The following is a 10,911-nucleotide window of genomic DNA, read 5'->3' as shown; positions in this document are numbered from 1 at the left end:
GCAATGACACTCTGTCGCCCCCTGAAGGAAGAATGGTTTAACACAACAATAACATGCAATACACTCTTCTTTCGTTTCTATTTTATTTATTTGTATTTTTATTGTATGGTTAATTAGAAAGAAGGGACAGTGTAAATTAATAAGCATACACAGAAGAAGCAGTAGTCTTAGACCAAAGCCTTTCCATACTACATCAAAGAAAGAACAGGGCATACATTTTACAGATAAGGAAAAGATGAATAGCTGTTGATAGGACAGGATCTTTCCTTGAGTATAGGAAATATAAAACGTTTGCTCCTCTGTCCCGAGTTAATGTATTCACTATTTCTCTCCCTTTATAATTACTAGTGTTTGTTTTCGCTCACAGATTATCTTCATTTACACTCTTTAGTTCTGCTTAAAAATGTGAACCTGGTTACTAACTTGACAAACATGACAAACAAAACCACGGAGAATAAATTCATGTACAACGAGTTATTTTTACTTGGCATTTAATTTATTCAAGGTATTCTTATAATTATTGTTAATCATTTAGTTTTTTCTCAAAAAGCAAAGGGGGTAAAGAAGTGGATAGAGGCATGATTTATGGCCAAGTGGTTAGTAATATGTAGCAGAAGGTACATTCACACATGTCTGAAGCACGGACAAATAGTACAAGAGCTAAAAACCTTTTCCCAAAAAAACATCAACAAATAATAAGACTAAAGGTGCTCCATCATAAGCACGAAATAAACAAATCCTTTTTCTGTTAAAGGAATAAAGGATACTGTGGAGTGATGGAGGTTGTATATAAAAATATAATAATACAAAACAGCAAAACAGCAACACAGCCTGCTTACCTGAGTTATAACCGTTTTTAGTTTTTCCCATTACTCAAAGTACTTCAACAGAAAAACCCGTCAGATAAACAAACTAAAGACTTCACGCAGAACTTCATGTTGCATGGTAAACAACTCAACACCCATTTAATGTGGTCCTCCTAGGCACATTATCTGTCAGGCAGAATCCAACTTTGATGATAATCATGAAACAAAGGTTGGGTTACCGGACAGAGACAAACATACATTTTTATTAATGACAGAAACAAAAGTCGAACAGTATGGAAGTAGTGCACATACTGAAAAACATTAGAGGGGTTGAAGGTCGCTCAGCTAAGTGGATGGTAGTTGTTTGCCTGGAAAGTGCTATTATTTGTGGATTTCATTAGGTCGTTCCCTCTTTTTTTGAAGTCCATATGAATGGTAAACTCGTGGCCAGTATTTGCTCAGTACTGTCCTGTCAATTATTTGGGTTTTCTCCAGTAAAATGTCAGCGGTTTGATAAAACAGTCTATGAGTGTTCTGGTTTTAAAAACAAAGGAAATCACCGCAAATCCATCATGGACACAGTGTCGTCGGTGATGTTGACATGTCCCGCGTGCTGAAAAGGAGCAACAGATTTGAGTTAGACTTTGCTCACACGGAAAGCAGATTAACTACAATGCAGTATTACATTTAGCAAAAGGTAAGTTTGATAAATTAAAGAGGACATATTATGCTCATTTTCAGGTTTTTATATTTGCATTTTGTGCCTCTACTGTGATAATGTTCAAAAATGTCCTTTTTTTTTTTTTTTGCTGCAGCACCTCTTTTAACCCTCTGTCTGAAACCAGAGCCCAGTCCGCTCTGATTGGTCCCTTTGGAGCAGGGGTGTCAAACTCAATTTCATCACGGACCACATTAGCATTATCTTTGCACTCAAGGGGCCGGTTTTAACTTCAAGACATTATAAATATACATATATAATATATATAAAATAATGTATTATATTACGTTATTGTATTTACAAGTATTCATCGTCGTTATATAGAGAAAATAAGCTGCATGTCAAGACCTCATATTACAAAAGTGGAAATAACCGTAATGCAAGTTTTTTTTAAACACAAATCCATGTGTGTCTCTGAATGAGCCGTAGCGACATCGGACTGACTCTTACAGAGCAGCATATTCTGTGAAGCAGCCGTCTGTCGGTTCTGGTTCCGGTGTTTCTTGTCTTGGTTGCTGAAGCAGACTTTGCTGTATGTTTGGTGTCGCTGTGCCGCTGTAACTAAACTCTGTCACTCACTACTGCTTCACTCGACAGTGACTGAAGTCGCTTCAGTGGAAGCAGCCGTCTGTCGAGATGTCACTAAACGAGATGAATTGTGGGACATGTAGTTTATGAGCAACGAGCTTCTGTAAAGCGGCGTGTAGCCGTATAATAACCGTATTATATTCTTTGAAAACTCTTGCGCCACATAAAATGAGTTTGTGGGCCAGGTTTGGCCCGCGGGCCTTGAGTTTGAGACGTATGCTTTGGAGGGAACTTTGGGATTTAAGCATTTGTAGACCATTGCAAAGAAACCTATAGAACACACTGCAGGAAATGAGTTTAATTGGGCCTCTTCAGATGTTCCAATCAGACTATTTAAAGGGTAGTTCTACCCTTATTACTTTAAAAAAAAAAAAAAAGGAGACTTACTGTATCAAGTTCCTTTTTAAGAGTTACTACCACCACAAGTTGGGGGGCTTTCAATGTTCAAAAACTAAAAAAATGCTAAACTTCACTCAGAAAAACAAGATGGGACATTTTAGTCTAGTGGACCTGTTCTAGCCAAATTCATGACCATATACAGAAATAGTTATTCATTATTATTAGTTTTTGTGATTTGATCCATTAAATCAAGATCAGTATGAGATGAGATTACTTGTATCAATAATATCCATTTGTATTGAAACAGAAAACACAAACTGCATATCGACATGTTTTGCCCTTAATGTTCAAGGAGAAAAAATATTCAGTATGGGGAACAATTGATGGCAGAGGTATACTCACTGTAAATAGAGGGGGGTCTTTGCTGTGAGGGTGAAAGCCTTTCTGTTTACATGTGGAGATCTCATTTGTTCCTCGATCTGTCAACCTGAAGTAACCGATCCTGGGACAAACACAATCAAATTAAGGAACACTTCAGCATAAAGAGACAGAGGAGATGTCCATCAACAGCTTACTACTCGACTATATACATCTTTATGCTAATGAAATAGTTCTGATTAATAAGTTGTGGAGTCCTCTTCAGGGTTTGACAAACACCGGCAAAATAACTGATGACAGATCACAATAAGAATGGCAGTGATTGCTTTGCGGACAGCCGACATTCTCATTAGACAGGCTGATTCTGAAAACAAGAGGTGAAAGCAACTAGGAAAGTAGGCTTTAAGAACTCCCTCTACAGACATTATAATGTTTATTTAGAAGCTTTTAACAGCAAAGCCATCTCTTAGACACGCTACAATTACACAAAAACAGACAAGGTAGTTAAAGTAAGGCTTGCATATTAAGACGGACTGTGTGGGCTTAAGAAGCCCAATCACACAGCGCTTTTTTTCATAATTGAATATGTATTCCTGAAGGACCCTGAATGCCTAGAGTTGAAAGGAATGAGTGTTTTACCATCTTTAACTTGGATTAGTTGAGAGGCGGCCCTCTGTCGTACCTACTGCTAGACACCTGGAGCTTTATGACTTTACCAACTGTATCCACAGTTAACTAACCAGAAATCAGCCTTTTAAACTCTACTATTGAAGCCAGCATACAGTTCCTGGTTTGTGTTAACATTAGCACTTATTTGGTGGTTGCCTAGCTACAATGAAAACAAGGCGCAGCAAACTAAAAATAAACGTTTTATCTGATCATGGCATCTGTAACAACCAAAGGCAGTGTGATGCGCCTCGTGTTTTACAACGTGCAAAAAACCCAATCAGAGCCTATTTCTCCTTTACAATAATTCCCAGCTTAATTACAATCTGGTAGGCACCTGTTTAAAATATGCAATAATTAGATTGCTACTTCCCCCTCTGGGTGTCTTCTCCATATCCCTGTGACAGATCCTGAAAAGATTTTAATCTAGATTGAGGAATGACGCGACATCACTGGTTGTCTAACTCACTCATTAAACTTAGGCGAGCAGACGATGGCGATGGCCTCGGGCATCATCATCTGGTAGGAGCAGTGCGTGTGGAGGTCGACGCTGGACAGGAAGGCCGTCTGTGTGGGGTGAGTCTGAGAAATACACAGCGGATACACCTCAGTTTATATCAACCGCTTTACACTGGTGAAAGTTAAAAAGAAGGTGATTTTATATATGTAAGTAAGGGATAATGTACGTTAAAATAAACCCCGGGAAGGTTAGCATGACCCTAATGCAAACTCACCACACATTATCAGGCACTTAAAAAAGAAATACATACTTATATTTGTACTTAAAAAGAAATACGTTAATCATTTCACACAAGTGTAGGGACATAAATAGGACTTAATTGCATCTGCTACAAGATATAATCAGCCCACTGTGTTTGGATATCAGACGGAATCCATAGCAACGGTCTGTTATAAAGACATAACCGTAGTAACGTCGAGTAAGAGATTTGCAAAAGATACATATAAGCAGATTAAAGTTAAACAAGGGAAGATTCTGAACTCAACATCACAATAACTCAAGCCCAGCTGTTACTAAACCTGGGTGATTTGAGTTAATTGTTCAATATTCTTGGATATTATATTCACTTTTGTGCAAGTGTATTTGAATAACAGTAACAGTTAAAGTATGCTATGTTACACATTTCTTTCAGTCACAAAATTCTCAGAGCTCTGAGTCTACTTTATTTTGAAATCGCTGCTCAATTATAATGACAATGATTTCCTTGATTATTTAAATATCATGTTCCTTCTGTTTATTATGTTGGGGTTTACACAGCGTAAGAAAGGGTTTATTTGACCCTCTAGAAATGTCCTTTGTTCTTCACTCACATGAATCCAGCCCAGGGTGATGAGATCGTACTGGTCCTGTATTAGGAAGAGTTCCTCCTCATTTTCTGTGTCACAATAATCCGGTCCACCAGACTGCTTTGGTACAATGACGTGGGTCACAGTAAATGCGTTTCTCGTCTGCAGCAAACACACATAACAAAAAGCGTTGCGGTCACACTATCACAGCCCTTTAAATTAAGCAGAACAACTGCCTGCCAAAAAGTAAACCAAGGAAAAAATTAACAAAGCGCTGGACAGTTTGCTGCTTGAAAAGCTTCAAGTTTACCTGACCAGCAAACGATATAATTCAAACAAAAGCCTGAGCAGATTGGGGACAGTAAGAGAAGTGTTACTGTGGTGGGAGGTCAGCTGATGTCTCCATTTCAAAATCCACATTTTACACATTAAAACCATGATAAATATCTCATGTTTTCAACATGGGAACATGAGAAAACATTTCAGTAAAATGTCACATATACAAGTTGTTGTGCTTCTGTGACAGATTGATACAGAACGGCAGTCAATATCGCTTTGTCCCAGCAGTCTTACCAGTTTGCCACACAGGATGCCACAAGTTTCAACAGCTCGGATTGTGTTGGCTTCGGCCAACCTCAGAAAGCTCCGGCACAGCTCTGCGGGAACAGCCAACTGCCGAAGGGCATCAACCATTGTATCTGCGAAAACCATGTAGAAGAAAAAACAAAGTTAGATTCTTGTGATGTTCCGAGACAAGGCATGGTGTAAGCAGGAAATTAAGTAGGTCAGGGGGAAAGAAATCAGCTCAGATGTTTAAATCCTTTAAAGCAGGAGTACGGTGGTATTTAAATCCTCTGCAGGCCATTCCCCATTTTCAGAAAAAAGATTAACTCACTGTTGTTCCCCGGACTGACCAGAGACCCGGGCTTGAGCGACCGGTCAAAGGTGGGCGGGGCAGTGGCAGGTGTGCCGATGGAGGCGGGAGGATCGTTGTATTGATGGTTGGTGCCGCCAGACAGATCCCCTGGGCTCTGAGGCGCGCTGGGAGAGACCGCGGGGGGACCCTTGATGCCCGGGAGGAGGGGCATGTTGGGGGAAGGAGCGGCAGGCGTGGCGAACTCCAGGAGCACACGCTGACGTTCCTTCTCCAGCTCCTGGCGGCGAATCATCTCCTCGAAGGCACTGAACTGCTCCTGCTCCCGCTGCCGCCGCTGCATCTCCACCACGCGCTCCCGCTCAGCGTCCAGCGCTCGCTGCTTGGACTGTTCCCGCGCCATCGCCTCCTGCTCCGCTTTCTGAGCATATAGGAAACACATCATGTACAAGCACGTTGAAAAAGCAGGTGGTCTTTTGCTATTTGTATTCATATCCAGGTCTTCACTAATTCTGTCCAGAGGTTCAGGTTTTTTTTACTGCGAGCCTACTTATCCACGGAGGTCTCATATTCTTAAAAGCAATCACACATATGAGTTTAACCGGTAAATAAACACTAAAGCAAGCTGTATTATGTTTGAAAATCAGTGTAAGCGTAGCCCGTTTCTCTGAAAACTTAATATCGGAACGCGTGGCTGAAATATCTACAGTGGGGCAAAAAAGTATTTAGTCAGCCACCAATTGTGCAAGTTCTCCCATTTAAAAACATGAGAGAGGCCTGTAATTTTCATCATAGGTATACCTCAACTATGAGAGACAGAATGAGAAAAAAAAATCCAGGAAATCACATTGTAGGATTTTTAATGAATTAATTGGTAAATTCCTCGGTAAAATAAGTATTTGGTCACCTACAAACAAGCAAGATTTCTGGCTCTCACAGACCTGTAACTTCTTCTTTAAGAGGCTCCTCTGTCCTCCACTCGTTACCTGTATTAATGGCACCTTTTTGAACTCGTTATCAGTATAAAAGACACCTGTCCACAACCTCAAACAGTCATACTCCAAACTCCACTATGGCCAAGACCAAAGAGCTGTCAAAGGAGACCAGAGACAAAATTGTAGACCTGCACCAGGCTGGGAAAACTGAATCTGCAATAGGTAAGCAGCTTGGTGTGAAGAAATCAACTGTGGGAGCAATTATTAGAAAATGGAAGACATACAAGACCACTGCTAATCTCCCTCCATCTGGGGCTCCACGCAAGATCTCACCCCGGAGGAATGGGCCAAAATACCAGCAACAGTGTGTGAAAACCTTGTGAAGACTTACAGAAAACGTTTGACCTCTGTCATTGCCAACAAAGGGTATATAACAAAGTATTGAGATGAACTTTTGTTATTGACCAAATACTTATTTTCCACAATAATTTGAAAATTAATTCATTAAAAATCAGACAATGTGATTTTCTGGATTTGTTTTTCTCATTTTGTCTCTCATAGTTGAGGTATACCTATGATAAAAATGACAGGCCTCTCTCATCTTTTTAAATGGGAGAACTTGCACAATTGGTGGCTGACTAAATACTTTTTTGCCCCACTGTAGTTAAAAACCACCAAGAACTGGAAAGTGCACTGGTTACACTGGATCAAAAGTATTCTTATGAAAGATCTGTTGCCATTATAGGCAAATAAAATGGACGATTACTTTGCTTAAATTTACATATTTCTCCAGGTTTTAAATGTTTTTAAACTTTGTACAGAGCCAAACTACCACATATTTAAAATTTGTCTCGTCATTTTTAGACATCTTAATGCAGAAATGTTACGCATTATACATTTAATGTCCCTTTGGATCACTGAGTCACAAAATGTGACTTTCGATGCCATTGATTCTGTTAATGAATGCCTAACAAGATGAAATGTCGCTGCTGATTAATGTTTCCCCTGAATAAAAGTTTACGCAACACATTGTAAAATTACTTTACAATACTAGGCGTATTGTAAATTAGCTTTACATGTTAGTCTTTATTTCATGTTCATGAAGGTAATTCATCTTGATTTCTGTGTCATTAATTAAAACAGCAATGTCTATGACAGACGGATCCATTTCAGTATAATTGCAGTAGTAGGAGTTTACCTTTTTGACAAGATACTGTGCATGCTCTTGTTCAAATCTCCGCAAAAGAGCTTTTTTCAGGATTTCTGCTTGAGGAAATGCAATGTCCTTTAGTTTCTGTGGAAAAAAGACAAAGAAGGTTTTGCTTCAACCATTCCTTAGAACAATTAAAATGTGAATTGAAAGGACAGCATGAACAATATAAGTACCTTTAGTGTGTCTTTCTTCTCAGGAATGTTTGCCGTTTTGTAATCCCGATGTTTGGGAAGTTTTTCTATAAAGAGACTGGGTACAAACAAATGGAAATCTTGTTATTCACTGGGGATTCTGCCTGCTTGTTTAAATATTGGATTAAAAAAAGTATTTGAAAAAACAGATCACGATCAAATCATGAAGAATTTTGTGTATAAAATGCGATCAAACAAATAAAAGCTGATCAGCACAATGATCCAGCCTAATCGCTGTAAACACTCACGTGATATATTTATTGAAAAGGACGAAGGCATGCTCGATGTTGCCCTCCTCTGCGTAGATGTTAGCCATGCGGATCATCTCCATGCCGGAGCGGAAGTAGCGACGCGGGGGCACGTCATCATTAACCTCCACCGAGCTTCCCTTCTTGGTGAGAGCGCGGACTCGCTCCTCCGGCTGCAGACTGATGTCATTGTGGTCCGCCATCCCGTCAGCTCAACCTGCAACACTGTGAAGAATAATGTAATACAGTAAGGGGAACCTGCGACTTACCCTGAGGGGATTACTTTCTACTCTGCCAAGAAAAAGCTTGGCAACATTGTTATTATTATTTATTTTGGTTCAATCATTACTTTAAACGGTTTTCTAGATTTTAATAATTTCATAACTAAATGTATATTGATCGGATTCACAAGAAAATATGTTTTTTATTTTGGGACTTACTGCATTCTTAGCTTAGTTTCAGTTTCAGCTAAAATGACATTTAACACCACAATAACATTAAGATTTTTTGAAAGGATTTTTTAACCAGGTTCAAATCTGACTTGCTGTATTCTATTTTCTTCTATAGCTGTTTAATCTTTTTTTTTAAAAAACAGAGCAGAAAACAGGACAAGATCTAGGGTGGATTTGACTTATTTTCAACATGAAGGAAAATGTACTATAATTCACCATTTTATATCTGTAAATCTGATAAAAACATACTGTTATTTGGGGTTTCAAATATTTAAACTAAGAATGGCTATGGTGTTATGATCTGAAGACTTGATCTTCCTTATAAGTTATTCAAAGACCATATGCTGTACAAACTAGAACAGAGAGGCAGTGTCCCTCTCTTCACACCCTGTATTTTGGCCTCAACTGGCTGAGTATATTTAGAAAAAAAGGCAATGACTGTGCATGGTGTGTCCATGACTAGGGGTTTTCTACTCTGTATCGATCAATGTGAGAAGGCTCCATCAGCATGAGTAACAATAGCCAGCCAGCTTGTACTGACTGTGACACTGTGGCTAGCTGGTACAGAAACACAGTAAGTGTAGAGACACACGTTTTTATCAAGGGGTTTGGCTCTAATATAAGGTGGAGGTAATTGAAATCTTTTCCATTTTTATTTTAATGATTTTACAGCATAGTCTACCTCTCTGTTCCATATCGAACACAACGTTCAGAAGCTGTCAATGTATCGCTGTTAATTTCATGATTTGAGGAATGAAAACATTTTTACAAAATAAAAAAACAGCGACACAAATATATGATGATGAGGAATACCATTCATTGCTGTTTATTCAACTACCCAACAGTATATATAGGAGTTAAAATGTGCTCATCTTCAAACATCTACAGCAGTATAATGCAACATACACATTATCGCAGCAGTAATATTAATCCAAAAACATGACACAGAAAAAGAATGACAGGGACACTTTAACGTGTATGAATAAGTGTGTATACTTGGAGTATGTACATGTTAGGTGTACTTTGATGTGTCATTTACTCTTAAAGTAAATTACATAACTTATTTCTGAATTTAACAACAGCTTATTACCATACTTACTGTTTCCTTATCATCATTATCAAGTTCATTTTGTGTCAGAAATACCTCTAAAGTGTCAGTGTGAGATGAGACAAAATGCTAAACTGTAGGCCCTTTTGAATGACACAACATAATTTGGACATAACTTATAAACCTCGTCTACTCACATGCTGTAGGAGTCATACAGATATGTTTCACCCTCCACTGGTGTTGATATATAGCTCGCCCTGTCACTGAAGTGTTTCTCAGCGACGTCGCGTTAGCCAAGCTAACTTAGCAACAGTTCAGTTTAATACAGTTAATTTCACAACCACACCGCAGCTTCTTTCTTACCTGATCAAGCTGTGAATGGAAGCTCAAAGAGACCTACATATAAGTTAGTCAAAATTCAATAGATGTATTCCTCTCAAGAGAAAATTACTTCAGTGGGCTGCGGCAGCGCCTACTTCTATTGCTGCACTTCCGCAATCAAAACAACTTCCTTCTTCTTCTTCTGTGGTTTTACTGGCCGGACTACACATCATCGTTAAACGTGGTAGTCGCCACCCTCTGTACGGGAGGATGTACCTACATGACATCGGCTCTTCTTCTTCTTATATTCTAATGGCGGTTATGACATCGGCTCTGCATGACATTAGGAAGAAGTTATAGCCTTGAGATTCCCCCCCTAAATTAACTGTACCAAAAAACACATTTAAAAACAAAAGTCTACACCACCTTTTTAATAATGTTTAACATCGCCCAAAAACATGTTGGGATAGATGCAGCAATAGAACCAAATAACAAATAGCTTCTCCTTTTATTATGCAGAAAGTATATAATATTTCATTTGAAGTCTTTCCAGTGTTTGCTTTATATTCTATGTAAGTTTAAAAGACACTTCTGTTACTTTATAATTAGGACATTTGTTTACAAGGCAAATCCAAAGTTAAACTTGGCCTAAAAGTAGTGTTACCAAAATCAAAAGTAGTTATTTATGTACATAATGTGATACTTTAATTGTGTGTACCCTTACTTTACAGGAGAGGTACAGTAAAGGTTTCGATCCGTACATTTATATGGTAATGAAATATTGGAATCTCTTGTAAGAGGTGATGGACAACGTTTTTACCATAAAGAC

The 10,911-nt window shown here is 38.6% G+C and overlaps 1 protein-coding gene across 2 annotated transcripts; it reads right to left on the bottom strand.

The window, feature by feature from the left end:
- Positions 1 to 474: 474 nt before the first annotated feature.
- LOC134874009 (STAM-binding protein-like A) lies at positions 475 to 10,292 on the bottom strand. 2 transcript variants are annotated; one of them, XM_063897970.1, is made up of 10 exons: positions 10,125 to 10,292; positions 8,262 to 8,486; positions 7,996 to 8,071; positions 7,808 to 7,903; positions 5,696 to 6,095; positions 5,374 to 5,498; positions 4,825 to 4,962; positions 3,965 to 4,077; positions 2,854 to 2,953; positions 475 to 1,419 (listed from the first exon to the last, which is right to left on the bottom strand). In XM_063897970.1, the coding sequence occupies exons 2-10, from the start codon at positions 8,462 to 8,464 to the stop codon at positions 1,363 to 1,365; spliced, it is 1,308 nt and encodes a 435-aa protein (XP_063754040.1). In that variant the 5' UTR covers positions 8,465 to 8,486; positions 10,125 to 10,292; the 3' UTR covers positions 475 to 1,362. The 2 variants fall into 2 exon arrangements, with proteins under 2 accessions (XP_063754040.1, XP_063754041.1); XM_063897971.1 differs by lacking the exon at positions 10,125 to 10,292 and adding an exon at positions 9,959 to 10,118.
- Between the last annotated feature and the right edge of the window lie 619 nt (positions 10,293 to 10,911).

The sequence above is a fragment of the Eleginops maclovinus genome, chromosome 12 (genome assembly GCF_036324505.1).
Source record: "Eleginops maclovinus isolate JMC-PN-2008 ecotype Puerto Natales chromosome 12, JC_Emac_rtc_rv5, whole genome shotgun sequence".
Taxonomy (NCBI): Eukaryota; Metazoa; Chordata; class Actinopteri; order Perciformes; family Eleginopidae; genus Eleginops; species Eleginops maclovinus.
The sequence above is the reverse complement of the archived record's forward strand: the minus strand, read 5'-3'. Positions and strand labels throughout refer to the sequence as shown.